The sequence below is a fragment of the Nicotiana tomentosiformis genome, chromosome 1 (assembly GCF_000390325.3).
Source record: "Nicotiana tomentosiformis chromosome 1, ASM39032v3, whole genome shotgun sequence".
NCBI lineage: Eukaryota > Viridiplantae > Streptophyta > Magnoliopsida > Solanales > Solanaceae > Nicotiana > Nicotiana tomentosiformis.
This window is the reverse complement of record NC_090812.1, coordinates 24,032,056-24,054,041: the sequence shown is the minus strand read 5'-3', so window position 1 is coordinate 24,054,041 and position 21,986 is coordinate 24,032,056. Positions and strand designations below refer to the sequence as shown.

General features: G+C 36.3%; 2 protein-coding genes across 4 annotated transcripts; one reads left to right on the top strand and one right to left on the bottom strand.

Annotated features, from left to right (window-relative positions):
• Window positions 1-1,692: 1,692 nt before the first annotated feature.
• LOC104098478 (pentatricopeptide repeat-containing protein At4g38150-like) lies at window positions 1,693-2,885 on the bottom strand. Its single transcript, XM_009605223.4, has one exon. The coding sequence runs from the start codon at window positions 2,796-2,798 to the stop codon at window positions 1,839-1,841; it is 960 nt and encodes a 319-aa protein (XP_009603518.1). The 5' UTR covers window positions 2,799-2,885; the 3' UTR covers window positions 1,693-1,838.
• A 12,123-nt stretch (window positions 2,886-15,008) lies between these two features.
• LOC104098479 (NADPH:adrenodoxin oxidoreductase, mitochondrial) lies at window positions 15,009-21,125 on the top strand. Of its 3 annotated transcripts, none has more exons than XM_070179519.1 (13): window positions 15,009-15,195; window positions 15,306-15,376; window positions 15,946-16,081; window positions 16,191-16,244; window positions 16,389-16,505; window positions 17,183-17,292; window positions 17,381-17,454; window positions 17,613-17,674; window positions 18,557-18,755; window positions 19,313-19,376; window positions 19,995-20,062; window positions 20,331-20,473; window positions 20,603-21,125. In XM_070179519.1, the coding sequence occupies exons 1-13, from the start codon at window positions 15,079-15,081 to the stop codon at window positions 20,834-20,836; spliced, it is 1,449 nt and encodes a 482-aa protein (XP_070035620.1). In that variant the 5' UTR covers window positions 15,009-15,078; the 3' UTR covers window positions 20,837-21,125. The 3 variants fall into 3 exon arrangements, with proteins under 3 accessions (XP_070035620.1, XP_070035616.1, XP_070035611.1); XM_070179515.1 differs by having other exon boundaries at window positions 15,306-15,410; window positions 15,968-16,081; window positions 19,316-19,376; XM_070179510.1 differs by having other exon boundaries at window positions 15,010-15,195; window positions 15,306-15,410; window positions 15,968-16,081.
• The last annotated feature ends 861 nt before the right edge of the window (window positions 21,126-21,986 follow it).

The window sequence follows — 21,986 nt, the reverse complement described above, 5'->3', positions numbered from 1 at the left end:
ATCTTTTTCCTTCATTTTTCTTTTTCTTAACTGTAATTCTTGTTTCGTAAAAAGAGACAGGTGGCATTCAATTTTTATTTAAGAGATATTCGTTGAGTTGTCTCTGATTCGACTATTCAGATAATTAAATCAATTAGTAACAATCACTAATCATTAACATTTTGTTTTTTCCTTTTTAAATTTTGATTCTCAATCATATTCGAAATAACACTTGCTTTTTACTCTATTTAAATTGCGTGTATACGCATAGAATTTGGGGAAAACATTTATACTTTTTAAAATAAAAGGAGATATTTTTTAGAATTGGAGTTGACTTTTTCTTTAGCAGCATTTCCATTGATAAATTTGCACTATGCATCGTAATTATTGTACTCGGTCAAACTACAAGGATAATGTTTTCTTCTTAAATCAAAGACAAAGATAATATGTGTGAAAAAATTAGAACTGCTTACTATAATTGTATAGCCATTTTAAGAGCAGACTACTTGTAATAAAACAAGATATAGAGGATTGTAATTTTTCACACACATTATTTCAGGGATTATAATCACAAAGATGTGCATTGAAAAAGTGATACCAAACTTGACAATTTTGTAAAGGCAGCTTTCTCTATTTTGCCTTGGAAATGAAGAATGAGCATTTATACGTGAGAAAGATACATAATAAGCTTTTTGGGAAGTGGTAATAAGGATAGGTTTTAAAAAAGTCACAGATGGGATATTCATATAGTGCATTCTTTGATAAGATAAAACGCAAGTAAGAAACATAGATCTGTATAAAACTAACTGTTAAATGGCTGTTAAGACTACCACTGTATTCAACAAGGAAGACAAGCTAAGAGGTCAAAGACGAGTTGCACTAATCCATTGGACATTCTCAAATATTTTTCTAACATCTAGAACTTGTCGCTGCATAACAATCACAATCCTGTTTGATTCTGACACTATTTCTTTATTTATCTTTTTCAAAGCACATTTTTTCTGTGTCTATACAAAAATACAGACGACACCATTCAGTTAAAATTTATAGACCATCATATTTGGTAAAGGTCGAAAATGTCTCTTTAGAGAACACGATAGGACACAAAGACAGGACATACTAGACGAGTATCAATTGTACACTACGACTTCTTTTCTTCTTTTCTTTTCCCTTTGGTGGTAAATTTCTGATAAAAGAACAAAGACCCTCGTGCTTAATGATCTACTACAGCTGCATGTTTAGGATGTGAGAAACCAAAGGTTTTCTCATTAGAAAAATTCTGTAGGCTTTGTAAGGGAAAAGGGTAGCAGAAGCACCAAAGACTAAAAGAGGGCCACTTTATAGGATTATAATCCAGAGACTTTGTTCATCGCTCTGGTTGAACGGTACTCGCAGAAAAGGATGGCAGTGCTATTAGCCAGAGGTTAACTATCAGATCTCCCAAATGTGATTTGGGGTGCAAATTGGAATTTGTTAGTCCTACATCTGTTAAGGAGCTTTGGAGTCACCAGCCGAGCAAGTGGTCGCCATGCTTGGTGGAGTTCGTCAAACTATAGAAATAACTTCATAAAAAAGTAGCATCATTTTTGGTCATTACCAGATACCGCAAGATCAATGTGAATTTTGGGAACTAGGATGAAGCTTTCATGAGTCTTTCGGGTAGAAGATTTTGTTGATTCCAAATATTATATGAAGTTCATCCGAAAGAAGTAATTGCCAAGAACTAGAAAATCAAATTTCCTCAAGCACAAAGTTCTCTGCATGTTTTAGTAATCTGTTTCCATATGACAATAAACAAGAATCTCCCTAGTACAACAATTTACACAGCAAACAGCTATTAAGTAAAAAAAAAACATCTTTTACTTGCCATAGAAAACCTGCATTATGGTCCTATGAAGTGGTCCTCTTTTATTCTTCAACACCTCCCTCATCTTAATCTCTTCAGGCACAGCTCCTTTGCTCTTCACTATCTCCAATAACTCTTTTCCTTCTTCCTCCATTCCTGCCTTCACCAACCCTTCATAACTACCCAAACAAGTAGCTGCATTGGGCTTCATCCCCCTTTTCTCCACCATCTCCAGCACATACTTTTTCGCCTCTTTCACAAACTTCCCTTCTCCACTCTCCGCTAACGACTTGATCAAAACACTATACGTATACGCATTGGGAAGCACCCCATTTGCCAGCATCCGCAGGTAGACCTTGTGAGCCTCCTTGGGCTGTCCCGCATTGGCATATGCCTCGATCACCGCTGTATGAGCCACAACATCTGGCATTTGATTCTTGTCCTTGATTTGAGAGAATAGTTCCAATGCCTCGTGAGTCAACCCGTCCTTTGACAATCCGTCGAACATCTTCACTGCATTGTTGATCAGCCCATCTGAGCGCATCTCCTGAAACACTTCTTGCAAATTCGTCGGGTCTTCAGGTTCCTCAATTACGGGTTTCTTATTAAATGGATCGTATGGTGGTGGTAATTTGGATTTGTCTATCTGTTTAGTCGACGATTTCGTATCCGCCTCAGAATCGGAGTCCTCTGAATCAGATAATGAGAAATTGACTAATGTGTTTCGCTTCGGTGGAGCTGCAGTTGGGGTATTCGAAATGGGTGTTTCTGGGGTGGTAGTAGTGGTGGAAAATGGTGTGCTTCTGAATGAGCTAATTGTGGAAACTGAAAAGGAGGACACTGTTTTGGGGATTTGGGTTGGGAAAGAGGAGTAGTGGTAACGAAGGGAATAAGAGGAAAGCAGACGGCGAAGTATTGAGGTGGAAAACGCTGGAGAGACGGTGAGCCACCGGGTAATGGTTATTCCGGCCATCGGCGATGTGACGGAGTACAACGTTAAATGTGATAGTAGCAGCTCCGTTTTGATTTGCTGGAACGGGTTAATGCCTTTTCCCGCTCTTAAGACATGAGATTAGGCTGTTTTGGCCCATGAAATAGTAGGACTCTCAAAAGCCCAATTTCAGGTGAATTACCTCCAATTATTTCGGGGATCTTTTACAAATACCCACTCAGCAAATTATTTACCAGCCCAGCCCCTAGAAACCCATATTTTAGCCGTAGTTTACACTCTAATTACTATTTTTTTTACGTGCGTTTGAGCGTAAATGATAGTGAATTGTACTTATTACGTGTTTTATGCGTTGCAGGAAGTGATTCCAAGTTAAAAAGATAAATTGGAGCTAAATCGAATAATTTGGAGCTTTGAAGTATGAGTAAAAGCCCAAAGAATTAAACGGGAATTACGTTCAGGGGTCGAGGACCAAGTCCGAATATCAAAATGTGAAAGAAACAACTTACTCTGGAAAAAAATACAATGACTCGTCGCATGGGGCACCGCGAGGCGCAACGCGATAGTGTAAAACTTGCCTGACATACAAAATTCAAGTCCTCTATAAATCCCCATAGGCATGTCGCATGGCACAGCGCGGGGCGCGGGGCGCCTGTGCATTTTCCTTGGTGTATTTTCTGTTTCAACTTAGAAAGGGTAGTTTCGTCGGGACTCACTTCTATACGGTATAAATACACTAAAATACGTTTTGAAGGGACTTTTGACCTACGAAAGATTTGAGAAGCAACTAAGGCAAGAAGATATAAGAATTCATCAAGATTTCAACCAACAATCAGTGCAATACGGGATATCGAATCATTAGCATTGATGTTTTCTATGTTTTTAAACTTTATTAAGATGACTTTTTCCATAGCTATGGAGTAATTTCCCTTAGGATGTTAACATATATGGTGTATTGATAACTTGATTAGGGATTCGATTCTTGACAATTGTTGAAATTAATTGGTAGAGTTTTAATTCGTATTGTGAAGTTATTTATTATTTTGCTTAATCGAAAGAGAACCTTGATATTGAATTTCTTTACATTTTATGCTCTTGTTTAATTTCATGATTCAAAAAGGTAATCGAAAAAGCCTCTTGAATTATTAATCGAACTAGAAAATAGGAAAATATTCATGAAAAGTTTCCTTTTGGACCATAACTATCATTTTATCGTTGCAATTGTTTATCGTGCTTCAATTGGATTAATTACTGAAATTAACATTTAATCGAAATAGGAACATTAACTTCAAGGGTAATCTGATTATCTGTTGAATTCATAAGTTTCAACAGTATTATAGAGTGACATAACTCAAGAATTGTGTTACACCCCATGTTTTCGTACATAAAAGTACGACATGAGTAAATTGATGAAATCTCGGAAATGAGATATTACATCACGCATTTTCGTACGTTAAAGTTTCATCGTAAATTAATCGTTGTAAGTTCGGGAATAGGATTATTTTGAGATTATAAGCATTATACTATTTCAAATAAGTGACGAGTAAATTCATGAAGGTGGGAGGGTAAGCACATCGAAGAAAATGAATTTCGTCGAAGTTTGACATTTGGGATAAAATACGGCCCGAGCTAAAATATCCGGTATTTATGGACTAGTACCATACAAGGTACCACACGGCCATGATAGTAAGGTGTATAAAGTGTATTAAAAGTGAGTAGTGTTTTATGTAATTTGAGATAATTCTTAATTATGTGGATAATTGGGTAATTATAAATTTTTAAGTGGGAGATTAATTTGTAAATTGGATTTTGTGGATAATTATTTATGTGAAGATTTTAGATAATTCTAAGGAGACAACCTTCACGTGGGTTTATGAAGACTTGGCAGCAAGTTAAAGTCAATTTAATAACGCTTAAATTTATGTGAAAGGTGATATTTTAAGAGATTTTACGGTGGCTAAAGTAAGCCTTATAAGTAGGGCCTCTACACCACTGTAAAAAGGGACCTTTCTAATTCATTTCATTCTTTATAAGAAAGAATGTCATACATATCAGCTTTGGCGAAGTAAATTGATTCAACAATATTCTTAGATATCCCTTGCAAACACGTAGAAAGGGAAGTTTATATGAGTCATCCTTACACTTTATCTTCCATTGATATCAAGAATTCACTTTGGTAGAGTTATAGAAAGGGAAAATCCAAGGACAAAAAGGTGAGGGATTTTGAAATTCATACGAGATTCCATATTGTAATAGCAACGGGAGTTCCTGGATTAGCAAAAGAATTCATACGAAATTATACTGCGTAATAGCAACGGGATTTTGCGATTCTAAGAGAGTACGGTGCAATCTTTCTCAAGAATATCATACGGATTTTTTCTACTTCGATCCGTCGTTACGTGTTGTCGCAATCAATGGGTGTTAAAGGGATTGTCAATGAAATCGGTTCAGGTATGTTAAGGCTATCCCTTCTTTCTTTTTGGCATGATCCGTACGATACAAACTAAACGAGCAAATGGACAACTTTCATAAATGACTCTAATCATAGAAGTATTAGAGATGCCTACATTCTTGATTCCCCATGTGAATTATTATTATTATATCTTTTGTTCATGGGTCTCAGAAAAATACGTAGTTGATAAAGATTATCCGAAAGGTATATTGATCTTATTAACGTATTTTTATGCATTTCATTCATTTATACATGTACATTGACTCATGACAAGATGGCATTATATACACATATATTATATGTATGGGATATGGGAAAAGGTTACGGCGTTATATACGTACCACCACCTGATCAACTAGTATACGTTGATGATTTGCCCACAGTGGCCGAGATGATATGATGGGATGCCCTCAAAGGCTTGATGATGTTATGAACGCATATACCTATGCATGGTAAGGCATTTATATGCATATGCATAACATTATAATATTAAATGATTTACACAGCTATTCAGACTTACATGTCGAGTCTTTTATTCCATGTTTCTCTCATGCCTATTATTTACTAATTTTTATTCCTTACATACTTGGTATATTATTTGTACTGACGTTCCTTTTGCCTGGGAATGCTGCGTTTCATGCCCGCAGGTCCCGATAGACAGGTCGAGAGTCATCCAAGTAGGCTATCAGCTCAGCAGAAGATGTTGGTGCGCTTCATTTGCTCCGGAGTTGCTTGTTTTGTCAGTATGATTTAGATGTATATTATTTGGTATGGCGGGGACCTGTCCCGACCTTTATGATAAGTATGTAGTCTTAGAGGTTTGTAGACAGATGTCATGTATACAGATACTTGTATGGACTTGTGGGCCTATATTTTAAGTATATAATGGATCACATTGGCCTTATAGGCCCGTATGTCACCTGTATGAGTTTCTATATCAGGTTGGGTCATTCTATGTCTAGTATTCCCTCATGTTTTATTCTAGTTATATCATGACAGCCTTTGTGGCTCATTTACCCATGATAGTATGATACCAAATATACGTTACGTCGGTACTCGGTTGAGTAAGGTACTTGGTGCCCGTCGCTGCCCATCGGTTTGGGTCATGACAAAAGTGGTATCAGAGTAGTTCTGTCCTAGAGAGTCTACAAGTCGCGTCTAGTAGAGTTTTGTTTATGAGTGTGTTGTGCACCACACTTATAAGCAGGAGGCTACAGGGCATCTAGGATTGTCACTCTTTCTTCTTACTCTAGATCGTGTGGTAGAGCTCAGTTGTAGGAATTCAATCTCCTAAACTCTATCTTATTCATAATACAACGATACCTACGTCTGGAAAGACGGTTGGTAAGGGATTGAATGCAACTGTGGAAGAGCTGAGTTAGAGGAACTCGATTTTGCATCATGCTTATGCTGAGTAAATGTAAGGTCTCCAGCAGATCATGTGTGTACTAAGACGTGTGCGCTTCTGGAAAAGGAGCCCTAAGGCATGAATATCTATCCACCCATATGGTAAAAAGTAACGAGAAATTCAGAAGGTAGATACAAGCTTCAACAAGTAAAAGAAGCAAGGTGAGAAGGGTACTAGGTACCCATTTAATGAAGATTATCGGTATTTACAAGTCACGCAGAAAAATATAAGCATTTTGAGTTACCTTCAACATTAACTGAGGTATGTATAATTGGCCACACCCATCTCAGCTATGCCCTATGGAAACTAACAGATATGGTTTAAGAGAAGGACAGGATATCAGGATCCGGCTGGGGCTTGAGTAACCCAAAATGATGGATTGATTGTTTGCGTCAGTTGACATTTTCGAAGGATATTGCAAATGTGCTAATAGATCTCCTTGTGAGACACCCATATGGTGCACTCTAAAATAGTACAACTAGATATGAGTAGTACAAAGATAGACATTCAAAACCTGAAAGGGATAACTATTACCTTAGTATGGTCCCGTCCCTAGTAGAGCGAGGATGTTAGGCAACTCGAAGAGCCATGGGATGAAGCAAGGAGAGCTAAAAACAAAAGAATGTCTTGTTGAGGTTTCAAAATAAAGTGATAAACATAAATGTTAGCAGGAAAATAAGAAGAGAGTTAATGAAGTATTATGAGTAAGATGTGATACATGGATGACAATGGTAGATCAAAAAAATGACAGTATTACAGAGTCTAAAGTCAAGTGAAGGGAATGACGAGAGGTGACAGGCCCTGAGACAACAAAAGAGTATAGGCAATAAAGTCATACCCTTATTTCAAGAAATAAGTTCATGACTCTAATGTGGTTGCCAAAAGGAAAAGTTAGACCCCAGAGTAATAGAAATCAGTATGGATTGATGAACAAGATAAACTAAACATGAACTAGGGACTGAATAATAATCGGCATCTTGAGAATTTCAGAGATTGCGTCCCGACGATAATAGAATGGACGACAGAAGAATATCCTTGAAAGGTCATTCAGGAAGACGCTTCCCTAAAGCAAGTTACACCAAGTGTCACCCTCGCGAGTGAGGAATTTTGTTATCCTTGGTACATAAGGATTACCGCAAAGCGACTAAGGATCATCGATGATGTGAAAAGATGCCAAAGATGATAAGGTAAAACATCTATACGTAGATCATCGTAGCACTAAATCTCAGTGCTCCCCTAAATGGGGAAATATAGTGTGATGTGGCATTAAGTCAGAATTTAGTGGTTCTAGTAACTATGGAATGGTAAAGGAAGAATACGATAAAAATGAGAAAGGGATGAGATTGCACTCATTCAAATCCTATAGATATGTTGTGATTCAAGAACATTATGCAAACACGATGTCAAGGAGAGGAATTAAGGGTTCCTGCCCAAGATGTTATTGATAAATAAGGAGCCAGTGCGATAGGTAAGTTAAGACAAAGGAAATATCCCAAGAAATATTACACGGAAGATTGATATGAGAGTGGACCAATGATTGGTTAGTAGTTGATTCAGGAAGAGCCTAGTTATGGCTAGATAAAAGGATACAGACAAATCAATATACGTGCAAGATAAACAGGGTAAACCCCAACATGAGGAATTCAATCTCACAGATATGACATCGTGACCTTGAGAAATATTCAGATAGGAGTTGGGGTAGTTAAAGATACCGTATGAATATTATGGAAATAAAAGAGAGTCCCACTGGGAAGACGGGCAAATATCAAGTTCATAAGCAACCCTACAAGCACAAGGGCGTGGAGCTACGGATAATTATAGGCGAAGAAAGGCATCAAAAATTCCGTCGAGTATACGATGTAATAAGCTCACAGTTTTACAAGAGTCAGAGGATCCTCCCTAAGTACTACAATGAAATACTAGCTGAGAAAATAGGGAAGAAGGCTTCAACCTAAGCACAGTGACCTAAAGAGAAAATGGTCGTGTAATAACAGTCTCACTACAAAATTGTATGTACTCCATAAGAAAGTGGCCCCTATCGTGGCTATGAACGGGAAAAAAAAAAATCAAAAGGTGATATTCAAAATCATATGGGTTGTACGGAATTCGAATATGTGTAGGCACTAAGATAAGCCAAATATTCATGCAATGAGCGGTAGAACGACCAGGAAAAGTAATTGCTTACATTTAAAGAAAGCTGAGAAGGAACGGAAGGAATTATTCGATCAATAATCCAGAGTTAGTTACATTATGAACGCACTTAAGATTTCGGAGTATTATTCATGCAGCATATATGTTGCCAATCATACAGCCATAGAAGACTCCGGTCGTAGACAAGGAAATGAATTGTTAAAATATTGTATCCAGGATATTCCATAGCGTCCATGAAAGGCTAAAGTAATACTTTGAGCCACATATCGGAAGATAGCTTAAGCATAAAGGCTGACAGAAGGAGGAGAAAACTAAAGAGTTGCATCAACGAAGTAAATCAGGAATCTGATTATTGGACCCAAAATAATTATAGACCTCGTGATTGAGAATATTGCAGGATTACTCTTAGATATCAGAGGTACGAGAGAGATAGTACAATAGCCATATTCTATAATGGCTATACGATAAAGCCAGTCAGAAGAGTACCAGCCTCATAAGAAGTCAGTATGAAGCTCCCACTTGATTGTGCATGTACCAAAGGTGCAAATGTTATAATAAAAGCTTCAAGTTGTGGATGTGAATTGTACCTATGTGGAAGGGAGATCATGAAAGAGATAGAAGATATGATGCGAGATTTTAAGGCAAAGGTAAACAATGTACGAGATACTCAAATGCAGAAGGTTGTGAACAATTCATACTTCGGATAAAAGGCTAGAAGCGCGAGGATTCAGTATCCAGGAATGATAGTGGCATCGTCAGTGGCATATCTTCCAGCCTATGGTTTCTAGGTATTGAGAGATCTAGTCAAGAGAGCAAAGATGAGTTGGAGACAATATGATGTCTCGCTTGATGTTCCAGAATAACATAAGAAAATCTATGGTGCAAGCAAGTTGAAGAAAGGTGGCGAATAATATAAATAGATACATGTAAGTCGCAAGCTAAAGTATGGTAAAGCGACAAGGTTTTAGGAAGACAGGAGTAAGGATAAGAAAGGGCGAGTGAGAAGGTGACGAGAATGGATAAGTCCTCAGGATTAAGCCCATAAAAACAAGAAGAGCTAATGGTTTATCTAAGTTATACAAGGCTCAGTATAGCCTGAATGAACTCAAAGGAGTCTAAGACTAATGGAATTTAGAAGAGATGGAATGCTGCCATGATAGTACAATGAGGGTGTAATTGTGATAGATAAAGGATGACGTTTGGGCCTTCGATTGAGTAATAATTTGAAGAGGATATCATGAATTGCACGGGATTAAAATACCCACGTAAGTGAATCACATTAGGATGCTACAAAATACAGTTATTGAAGTACAATATCGCCGCTAAGTGGATCAGGAAAATCACTTCAAATACTCCTCGATGCAACGTAAGCCCTAGTGGCAAGGTATTACGCAAGAAGTTTCAAGTAATCAGTGGTATATTGTAGATCAGTATTGAGGTGAATCAAAAATGGATGGACAAAAGTAACAAAGTATGAGGTGAGATTAGGCCGTCATTCTTAAGATGAACAAAAATGAGAAAATATTAAAGGACTTAGATTTATATATATGGGATAAAAAACGAAAGTAACCTGGAGTTCGATAGCAGACCTCAGTAACGATAAATCGAAGTAAGAGTTATGGTATAGTATGACCTACCTAGATGCAGTAAAGTCATACGAATGGATAACCGGGTCTATGAAATAAGATATAGCAATATTCGTAAGTTCAACAAAGTATCGAGCAAAGAACTTTAGTATACCTAGAGATGCCCAAATAGACATCTTATCAAGCTCTGTATATGCTTACAAAGTGAGGCCTAGAGATTGGCTAAAAACTGGAGGAAAAAGGAGAGAAGAGTCGCATAGGCGCACATATAAGGAAAAAGTCGTACAGGCTCCATGACAGAAGGTAGCAAGAGTTACGAGATTGGAAGAATTTCGATCACATACCATGGTGTGAGAAAGAGGCCTAAAGGGGTAATTCCCTGGCCTTTGGATTTATTCAAAGAACAGTTGCCTAAATGGCAAGAAGAGTATTAAAGTGTTCGCAAGAGCTATAGGTTATGAGAACGATAAATGCATCAGTCAACATCCGAGGACGAATATTCCAAAAGGGGGAATGATGTTACACCCCATGTTTTCGTACATAAAAGTATGCCATGAGTAAATTGATGAAATCTCTGAAATGAGATATTACATCCCGCATTTTTGTACGATAAAGTTTCGTCGTAAGTTAATCGTTGTAAGTTCGGGAATGAGATTATTTTGAGATTATAAGTATTATGCTATTTCAAACAAGTGACGAGTAAATTCATGAAGGTGAGAGGGTAAGCACATCGAAAAAAATAAATTTCGTTGAAGTTTGACATTTGGGATAAAATATGGCCCGAGCTAAAATAGCCGGTATTTATGGACTAGTACCATACAAGGTACCACATGCCCATGATAGTAAGGTATATAGAGTGTATTAAAAGTGAGTAGTATTTTATGTAATTTGAGATAATTCTTAATTATGTGGATAATTAGGTAATTATGAATTTTTAAGTGGGAGATTAATTTATAAATTAGATTTTGTGGATAATTATTTAGGTAAAGATTTTGGATCATTCTAAGGGGACAACCTTCACGTGGGTTTATGAAGACTTGGCAGCAAGTTAAAGCCAATTTAATGACACTTAAATTTATATGAAAGGTGACATTTTAAGAGATTTTTAAGTGGCTAAAGTAAGCCTTATAAGTGGGGCCTCCAAACCACTACAAAAAGGGACCTTTCTGATTCATTTCATTCTTTATAAGAAAGAATGTCATACGGATCTGCTTTGGCAAAGTAAATTGATTCAACAATATTCTTAGTCATCCCTTGCAAACACGTAGAAAGGGAAGTTTATATGAGTCATCCTTACACTTTATCTTCCATTGATCACAAGAATTCACTTGGGCAGAGTTATAGAAAGGGAAAAGACAAGGGCGAAATGGCAAGGGATTTTGAAATTCATACGAGACTCCATATTGTAATAGCAGCGGGAGTTCTTAGATTAGCAAAGGAATTCATACAAAATTATACTACGTAATAGCAACGGTATTTTACGATTCTAAGGGAGTACGGTGCAATCTTTCTCAAGAATATCATACAGATTTTTTCCTACTTCGATCCGCCGTTACGTGTTGTCGCAATCAACGGGTGTTAAATGGATTGTCAAGAGAATCAGTTCAGGTATGTTAAGGCTATCTCCTCTTTCTTTTTGGCATGATTCGTACATTACAAACGAAACAAGCAAATGCACAACTTTCATAAATGACTCTATTCATAAAAGTATTAGAGATGCCTATGTTCTTGATTTTCCATGTGAATTATTATTATTATATCTTCTGTTCATGGGTCTCAGAAAAAAATACGTAGTTGATAAAGATTATCCGAAAGGTATATTGATCTTATTAACGTATTTCTTATGTATTTTATTTATTTATACATGTACATTGACCCATGACCAGATGGCGTTATATACGCGTATATTATATGTATATGGGATATGTGAAAAGGTTACGGCGTTATATACGCACCACCACCTGATCAGTTGTATACGTTGATGATTTGCCCACAGTGGCCGAGATGATATGATGGGATGCCCTCGAAGGCTTGATGATGTTATGAACGCATATACCTATGCATAGTAAGTCATTTATACGCATATGCGTGACATTATAATATTAAATGATTCACAGAGCTATTCAGACTTAGATGTCGAGTCTTTTACTCCATGTTTCTCTCATGTCTATTATTTACTAATTTTCATTCCTTACATATTCGGTACATTATTTGTACTGACGTCCCTTTTGTCTGGGGACGCTGCGTTTCATGCCCGCAGGTCCGATAAACAGGTCGAGAGTCCTCCAAGTAGGCTATCAGGCTATCAGCTCAGCGGAAGATGTTGGTGCGCTCCATTTGCTCTAGAGTTGCTTGTTTGGTCAGTATGATTTAGACGTGAATTGTTTGGTATGTCGGGCCCTGTCCCGACCTTTATTATAAGTATGTACTCTTAGAGCCTTGTAGACAGATGTCATGTATACAGATACTTGTATGGCCTTGTCGGCCTATATTTTAAGTATATAATGGATCACATTGACCTTATAGGGCCGTATGTCACCTGTATGAGTTTTTATATCATGTTGGGTCATCCTATGTCTAGTATTCCCTCATGTTTTATTCTAGTTATATCATGACAACCTTTCCGGCTCATTTACCTATGATAGTATAATACGAAATATACGTTACGTCGGTACTTGGTTGAGTAGTGCCCATCGCGGCCCATCGGTTTGGGTCATGATAAATTGGATCCTGAGTCAATTATCTTGCACATGTCTAGTCAATTACCCTTATTTCTCTCATTGATATTTCTTTGTTGATCGACTGTTGTCTTTCGTGATCAATTGTTAATTGTTTAATTTTAATAATCAACCGTAGTTTATAATCATTCAATCACGTGTTAATTTTCCTTGATAGTAATTAATTAAAAAATATTCGACCACTATTTAAATCCAATTCCTGTGGATACAATAATTTAACTATACTATCTTTGACTAGCAAGCAATAATTTTGTGTTATGTTTTGTGCTCGTCAATGGGTAGGTAGGTTGGGTAATTAGTTTTAACTGGGCAAGTATATATTGTAACTAGTTTTGAAATGGGTAGAGAAGGGTAATTGGTTTAAGCTCAATGGGTATTTTGCATAAATTGCTCATTATTTTGTAAGAATTTCGCCAATTGTCCCTTTTTGTATCAACTGTTTAATAAATATTCCTCTTTTTATTTTTCTTTCTTGCAAATTTACAATTAATAAAATTTTTAGATCACGATCTAAAAATAATGTTTGTGCAAATTGAAAATTTCATGAGAAAACGGTAGACCACAATCTAAAATTGTGTAAGTTATTGCAAATATTTGATCACATTTTAATATTTTCTGAGCAATTGAAAATCATATGAGCAAATAATTTTGCATTATTAAGGGCTATATTTTCACAACTTTTTAAAACATGGACAAAATCTAAACAATACCTAAAAAGGAACATTTGCATTAATCAGCCGATTATTTTTCTTGCTATTTGCACAAAGGTGAGAGTGTTGCTCTTTAAAATATTGACACAAGTTAAAATTATTTTTAAGTAATAAAAGTCATTACATATAAAAAGAAATTGCTAAACTTTGCATGAAGAATATGAAAGAAGTTTGCCGCAATAAAAGTTCAATTGTGATTTTTGCCTATGTGAACTTGTTCATATTAAGGAGAAATACATTGTTTGGTTAACATCCGTTTTAAAACTTGTCATGTTATGAATGAATCTTTATAAAATAATTAATTTGAAATTGCAGAGGCAAAGTAATTATTACTATAGTAAGTCTAATGATGAACTGAAACGTGACCGCCGTTAAGAAGCATTCAACCAAACCTTATAATGGAATTAAGTACATCCATTTTTTAAAGTTCTATTAAGTTTCTATAATTATAATTGTCACGAATACCACCAACATCCATGATAATACAAAGCACATGTCAAAAAGTAGTACTCCCTCGGTCCCTCCGTTCCAATTTATGTGAATCTGTTTGATTGGACACGAAGTTTAATAAAAAATAAAATTTTTGAAATTTATGATCCTAAACAAGTCAAAAGTGGGTCCAGAGTATTTGTGTAATTATAAAAGCTTTTCATTAAGGATATAATTATAAGTTTAAGCTAAATTGTTTTCAAATTTAGAAAGTGGTCATTCTTTTTGGAACAGACCAAAAAGTAAATAAGTTCACATAAACTGAAACAGAGGGAGTAGTAATTAGCTTACAATAAGAATTGGTGTACGAAGAAAATGAATAAATTCTTGTGACTTTTATTTTCAAATAGAAACGCATTATTTATTAAATTTAGATTAATATGAGATTACTGAAAACAAGGCAGTCAAAGTATATACAAAACAAGTTTTATTGTGTATTGGCCGAGTTTAATGATTATTACTTGAATTCTTCTTTCCTTATCCTTCTTTAGCTTTTGCTAATTTATCTCTAATGTTAACTTTGAATCCAAATTACCCATTGCCGGAAAACGAAATCAGACATCTTTTTAAGAATTGAAATTTAGGACAGTGGTCTAAAAGTTACTATTACTATGAAATTGGAAGAAACATATCTGTCTATATTTTAAATGCATTACAAATGTAGGCTATGTTTTAAACAGTAGCCTCTAAAAGTGGCTAATAGTGCGCTTAACCCGTTGCCAAAGCAGACAGAAATTTTCTCCATTACCGGAATAGAGAAATCTGGAGAGATGGCTGTTTCAAGAGCACTCAGAAGGTTCTGGAGAAGCTATTCAACGGTTTCGTCGGAGCGATTACGCTTTTGCATCGTCGGCAGCGGACCTGCCGGTTTCTACACTGCTGATAAGGTACCGTACCTCTATCACTGCTTTGAATTTTCTACAAATTCTCATTTTCCTATTATTGCAACTGAAGTTAGGAACTTAGAGAATTTTTATTTTTGACTACTTTATAACAGATATTGAAAGCTCACGAGGGTGCTGAAGTTGATATAGTGGATCGATTACCGACGCCATTTGGATTAGTCAGGTCCGGAGTCGCTCCTGATCATCCTGATACCAAGGTCTTTCACTTTATGGGAAATAAATTTAGCTTTAGCTGCTTGAAATTTTTAATTTTTTAATTTTTTATTTAAATGCACAAGTTTGCATCTTGTTTATATTATTTGCGCAGTTCTAATAGTACTCCCTCTATTTTATAGTAGTATAGTATGACATATTACTATTTGGAGAAGGACACAGATTTTGCTGTGACCATATTTGTTTTCAGTTATTTCTTAAATATTTAAGTGATAAAAATTCTTATTTATAGTACCTTTTATATAAACCAAATATGTAAATATTTATCTCCAAAAGATTGAGAATTACCCAATTACTTTCAATAACGAATTCCAATCCTGTATTTCACTATACGCAAAATCAAAGAAATTTTTGAGTAATTAACAGAATGCTTCTATTAATCTATTTGAGACAATGAAAGCAACTTTCAAGTAATAACCAACGAAACAAAATGCCACACGAATTGGAGCGTTGTACAATAACCTTTTGGACTTTTTTAAGTTTAAAACTTCATGAGGTACTGCTCTTATTTGTGCTTAGTTTACCAGAACACTTGCAACAGATTGTGACAAACCAGTTTTCTCGGGTTGTTCAAAATGGACGTTGCTCATTCATCGGGAATGTGTCGCTCGGAGCCTCCATATCCTTGGCTGAGCTGCGTGAATTATATGATGTGGTAAGACTTTACATAGTGATGAGGATGCATTTGATTCTCTGACATTTTTTACTTGTTTAGTGTAGTATGTATTAATCACGAGATTCGAAGTTAATATATCATTTCACAGGTGGTGCTTTCTTATGGAGCTGAAAGTGATCAAGCTCTAGGAATACCAGTAGAGGTATGTGTACACAACGGGTTTCTTTCCTTTATAATTAGTGTCTTAGGGAATAAATATTACTGATGGTGTCATTTGATCAATCTTCTGCTACTTTGCTTCTGTTATTTTTTGAAGAAACATAGTTTCTGTTTTATCCATCTATAGGAGTTGGCTGGGATATATGCTGCCAGAGAATTTGTTTGGTGGTATAATGGCCACCCAGACTGCAGAAATCTGGCACCAGATTTGAAGAGCTCTGATACTGCTGTAATTATTGGTCAGGTATGTCTATAATGCCCATAATACTGTTACATGTGTTAGCAGCGGCGCAATTATGGTAAAATTGTACTTCTAAGGAACACTACCGATGCTTTTAGTTAGAATTTGTTGCTATAGATTATCTCATTGGATAAGTTGGTTGTTTTTCTTTTGCCATTTATTGAACTTTCAATGACATGCGGATTTCACTACAAGAAAATAAACCACTATTTGCTTAAATTTAAATAGCATGGCAAGTTCTTTTTTTTGGTTAATAATTGCCCTACCAAATCTTTTCCTCTATCTCTGTGCCTGTTGGTCTGTCTTTGTCCTGTTGTATAATTCAACCACAGCCAAAGTTTATTTTGTAGACATCATATCTGCTAATGTTTAGAACTGGGGCTAAGGGATAGTTTCTGGTGTTTAGTTGATAACGACTGTATCTTGCTCCAAATTGGATGCTTTACATTAATATGCCCATCAACTCATCAGTTTATAGTCTGAGTTGTCTATGGGGATATTGGCAAATGCATTATTGTTTCGTCAGATAAGGTATCTTTTCCGTGACATGTTGGCTTTATTTGAAGCAAAGTCTTCTCTAGGAAATCACCTTAGAACTTATTATTTGCTTAAAACTTTGTAAATGAATAGGCACAGGGGAATATAGCTCTTTGCTAAGTGATTTTTGCACTTCTGTTAAGGGAAATGTAGCTCTTGACGTGGCCCGTATCCTTTTACGACCAACTTCAGAATTGGCAACAACTGATATCGCATCCCATACCTTGGCAGCTTTAGAAGAGAGCTCCATTAGGTCTGCCTTCTGTCTTCTGTCTTCTGCTTTTGCAATTAAGTGTCATGTGTTGTAGTTAAATGATGAGCTTATGCTTGAATATTGCCAGAAAAGTATATTTGGTTGGACGACGTGGAGCAGCACAAGCAGCCTTCACGGCAAAAGAGCTGCGTGAAGTTCTGGGTGAGTTCATAGAACTATTTGTCTGTCTAGGATTGCTGGTTCCCGTTCCTCCCACTTTCATTCACCATCTTCATTTAACTTTACCTTGCAAGATAATTAGATCCAAATATTGTTTGCAAAAGTAATTAACTTCTTAGATGAAATCTGTGTTGTTTCAGGTATTAAGGATCTATTCATTGAAATTCAGCAAGCAGATTTAAGTAAAACCCCAGCAGATGAGGTACACCTGCTATCTGTATTACTAATTCAGGCTCCTAAGGAAATGATGTATAAATGTGAAGCCCTTAAACTTTACTCTTTTGTAGCGTAATAGCTTCCATTACTTTTCTTCAATGACAAACCCTTCGACCGTTTGTAGGGAAGTAACTTGCCCCTCCTTTGCGCTTCAACTACCATATAAAAACAAGAAAAAGAAAATGAGGATACAATCACATGATTGAGAGAAAATACCTAAATGGTCGGCTAACTACAAGGGTAAGTTTAAATTTGATCCTTCAATGATATCCCAATGGTTTGGTAGTAAAATATGAAAATTCTTTCTGACTTGTCTCTCTAAACGAAGAAAGTAAAAGATGAGTAAATAAAGTGCAAGAACGAGAATAATGTGTGGTGATGGGTCTTGTTGAGAAAAGAGAAGCCTATCTGGCTGAGAAAGCTGATCGGATGTGTTAGAGTCCAAATTGGTTGACAGAGTGAGTTGTTGTCTACTTGTATAGTTTTGGGAAAGTCCCACCTCATGAGCTAGCTTTCGAGGTTGAGTTAGAACTAAGGTCCATGTTTCTTCACATGGTATTTGGGTGTCTTCAATCTTGGTAGAGACTAAAACAGTTTTCACTTTTCACTACCGTCCGATGGTGCAAGTCAAAAATATGAAAACCAGTTTCTGCATTAACTGTGTTTGAACCAAAAACTATTTTTCAATTTTTTGAAGCAAACACCACTTTAAGTTAAGAGGAATTTGATGAGCTTTGCTCCAAGAATTTTACTATTGCTTCAGACATCGAAAAAGCAAAAAACTAATTTCACTATTGCTTCAGTGCACTATTTTTATGCTTAACTCTCCCCAAGTTGAGTGTTCTGTTCTTTTGTTTTGTATGCAAAGGAAGAACTAAAGAGAAACCGGATTAAAAGGAGAATTCATGAACTGCTCTCCAAGGCAGCCACTTCTGCAGCTTCCGTATGTAGTCCAGGTCAAAAAGAACTGCACTTTGTCTTCTTCAGGAAACCAGACAGGTTTCTAGAATCAGATTGTAGAAGTGGCCATGTTGCTGGTTTGCGCTTGGAGAGGACAATTCTTAAAGGTAACTGTATGCTGTTAAAGCGTGTTAAAGAGACTACATGCTTACAAAAAATTTCTTGCCCTTTTTTTTTTTTTGTGTGTGGGGGGGGGGGGGGGGGGGGGGTTATTTTCTTCACTAGGAATTTTCTGCACTTCTTTTTGTTCTATTTAATGGTTTTAGCATGGAGTTGACATTGTCCAGTGAGGACTTTTAATGTTGTAAAGATTTATTGATATGATGGGGGAATCCCGCGTACTGATGTGTATACAAAAGGATCTTTTGATGAGGATTTATGTTTTGTTAGGTGCTACCTATGAATTAGTCGAGGTGCGTATAAGTTTATATGGACATTAACTTCACTTATAAAGACATGATCTACAAAACTTGGTTGAAAACCAAATAACCCCTTAATTTTTTGTGTGTTTGTGTAATTCAAGCATAAAACTGGTTTAAAAAATGTGAAAGACTTGACTTAGTGTTTGCATATGTCACCAATTATATTTTAGTAAATGTGCATGTTGCAGATCTTGTTCATGAGAGATAACTACTTCTAACTCTGAACTTCTGTCTACCTCCAGAAGATGTTGGCTCTGGGCGACAGATTGCAGTTGGTACTGGACTTTTTGATGAAATGGAATGCGGGTACACTGGTTTAGTTTCCTTTGTTTCCCACAAATTTTCTTCCTTAAATGATTTACCAACTCTCATAACCTGTATGAAACCCATCAGCTCTAGATTTTATTTCATATTGCTGTGGGAGGAAAAGCCTTTTTTATTTGCAGCTAAACCTATCTTTCGATGGATTCCCATCATATTTAAAAGAATAAAAAGAATACGAAAGAGGGAAGAAGAATATAATAGATGAAGTGGTGAGATTGGAATGATAAAGCAATCTCTGAGGAGATACAACTAGTGAGCAGAGTAGTTGAACGGCCAGTAGGGTTCTGTGACATAATAGTGACTAGTGAGTAGAAAAACCTTTAAGTTAAAGAAATGAGATAAGTCCATGTTTTTGATATATTTCTCAACTAAATTTAATTGCACTAATGACTCAATACGCTACGATGGGCACGTCCTCATAGACCAAGAAAGATGCTTTTTAACTTTTATTTTGGTGTAATCTTCCTTTGCTTCAGCCCTGCAACGTCATATATATTGCTGGGCCAGTCACTGGTCACTGCACCAGTGGGCTCCTTTTTTCTTATCTGCAGTCTGGTGTTCTGTACTGAATGTTAATGTGTTTTACTGAATTGTTTGTAGGCTGGTATTGAAGAGCGTTGGTTACAAGTCGATACCTGTTGATGGCTTGCCCTTTGATCACCATAAAGGTATGTGCTAAATCATGTCATAAGTGTTGACTGCCCTTAAAGCTCATCGCTTGGATAGATATCTCTATAAGTTGAAGTTTCCAATTCATCATTTGTATATCTATTATAGTGATTGCAAATACTTCCATTCTCATTAATGATTTTCTTCCCTTCTTTATTCCATCCCATGGATTAGTGTTTTCAGCATTCACATCAATTGCATGAAAACTTTGATTGCTGTGTGGTCCATCACTGTTGCAAATTAAATGGTCTGAGGCTGCTTTTCCAGGAATTGTTCCAAACGTTCGAGGACGTGTCTTAAGCGAAGCTTCTGGAGATGCACAAGTAGAGAAAGGCTTATATGTTTGTGGGTGGTTGAAGAGAGGACCAACTGGGATAATAGCTACAAATCTTTACTGTGCTGAAGAAACTGTAAGTACAAATCATTCACAAAATCTGCTGCTTTATTATTCTTATCATCACGACCAAGGATTTTTCTTACAAAGCTAATTGGGTTAAGTCTAGAATGTATAGTTGGCGTTGCTAATTAAGACATAACAGGTCGCTAGCATATCAGAAGACGTAGAGAGAGGATTGGTAACATCAAGCTCTAGCTTATCAAAGCCCGGAAGGGAGGGCCTCCTCCAACTGTTAGATAGCAGGAATGTCAAAATCGTTCCATTTGGTGGCTGGGAAAAGATCGACAGTGAAGAGAAAAGGAGAGGGAATCTGAAAAACAAACCCAGGGAAAAACTTACCACTTGGCAAGAATTACTAGAAGTTGCCACCAAGTGATGAAAAGTGTGTCCAGGGTGGCAGATTTTGCTCACATTTGGTTGTTTCATGGTGAAGCCTGAACTTGTAACTCCTTCAGATGTGTTGCATTTTGATTGGACCTTGGCATATAGAGGATTGACAGTGCATTTTAAGGAAACATGAGAAATAATACAGATACTAATCAGGTTGTGGCAGATGACGAGTATTGTGCGTTGGTAACACATTCATCATTTGAAATTGAGCACTGTAGTTGTATTAGAAGCTCAGCATATGCATTTTTCATTTGTCCAAGTGTGTTTTCACTCAACATATGCTCTTCTTGTTTATCGTTTTCTCCAGTTCTTTTACCGGGTCTCATTGTTAATGTTCATACAATTTGGATTATCTGACCCCTAGAAGTATACGTATATTTGGTAATTAGAGTTTGTTAGCTAGTTCATCATCGAGGCTAAAAATTACATACTTATCGTCAAGTCAAGCTTGTCAAAGCACTTGAAGAATTGGGTGCTGAAGCCTGAATTAGACTCCGTTATGGTTCACTAATGGAATGAATGAAGGTAGATTTAGTTGTGGTTCTCTTTGCTACTTTTGTTCTTGTTTCTTCAAAAGATTCCAGAAACGATCTCCACCTAGTGTAGTATTGCTCAATATTCCTTTCGAAGTCAAACCGTAGATATTACAAACCGATAAGGAAAACTAAAATTACAACCAAGAACTAGCATTTCACTTTTATTTTTCTCTTATCTTTCTTGAGAAAATAGCTCCTTCGCATTGTAAGCCTAAACAATAGGACGTCGAGTAGAAAGTGAAAGGGTATCAACGCGACATATGTTGACACCTTTGGCATATATACTTTACACTTGCCCAATTGTATACTTTTATCTGGCATTAACCGGGAAAGCTACTTTTGTATCAGATATTAATCCAGTCAACTGCTTTTGCGAGAGTTTTTTTTGTTCATCAATCTAATTCTAAAACCCATAATACAATGGTCTATATTACTTTTCATATATTTGTACTTCTAAATTCCCTCATCTATTTCGACTTGGGTACTACAAGTTGTTTGTCTTGACTAGAGCACTCAACATTCAATTATTACTATTATTTTTCATTTCCTCTGAGAAAAAGATAATAATAATAATATTTGTCTACTAAGATGTAAACAACA

Excerpts from the sequence above, each read along its gene's own strand:
- LOC104098478 (XM_009605223.4), bottom strand. The coding sequence starts at position 2,798 with ATGGCCGGAATAACCATTACCCGGTGGCTCACCGTCTCTCCAGCGTTT.
- LOC104098479 (XM_070179510.1), top strand. The coding sequence starts at position 15,079 with ATGGCTGTTTCAAGAGCACTCAGAAGGTTCTGGAGAAGCTATTCAACG. Across the intron at positions 16,082-16,190 it reads TGCGTGAATTATATGATGTG|GTGGTGCTTTCTTATGGAGC; the intron begins GTAAGACTTTAC and ends ATCATTTCACAG. Across the intron at positions 17,675-18,556 it reads GTAAAACCCCAGCAGATGAG|GAAGAACTAAAGAGAAACCG; the intron begins GTACACCTGCTA and ends TTGTATGCAAAG.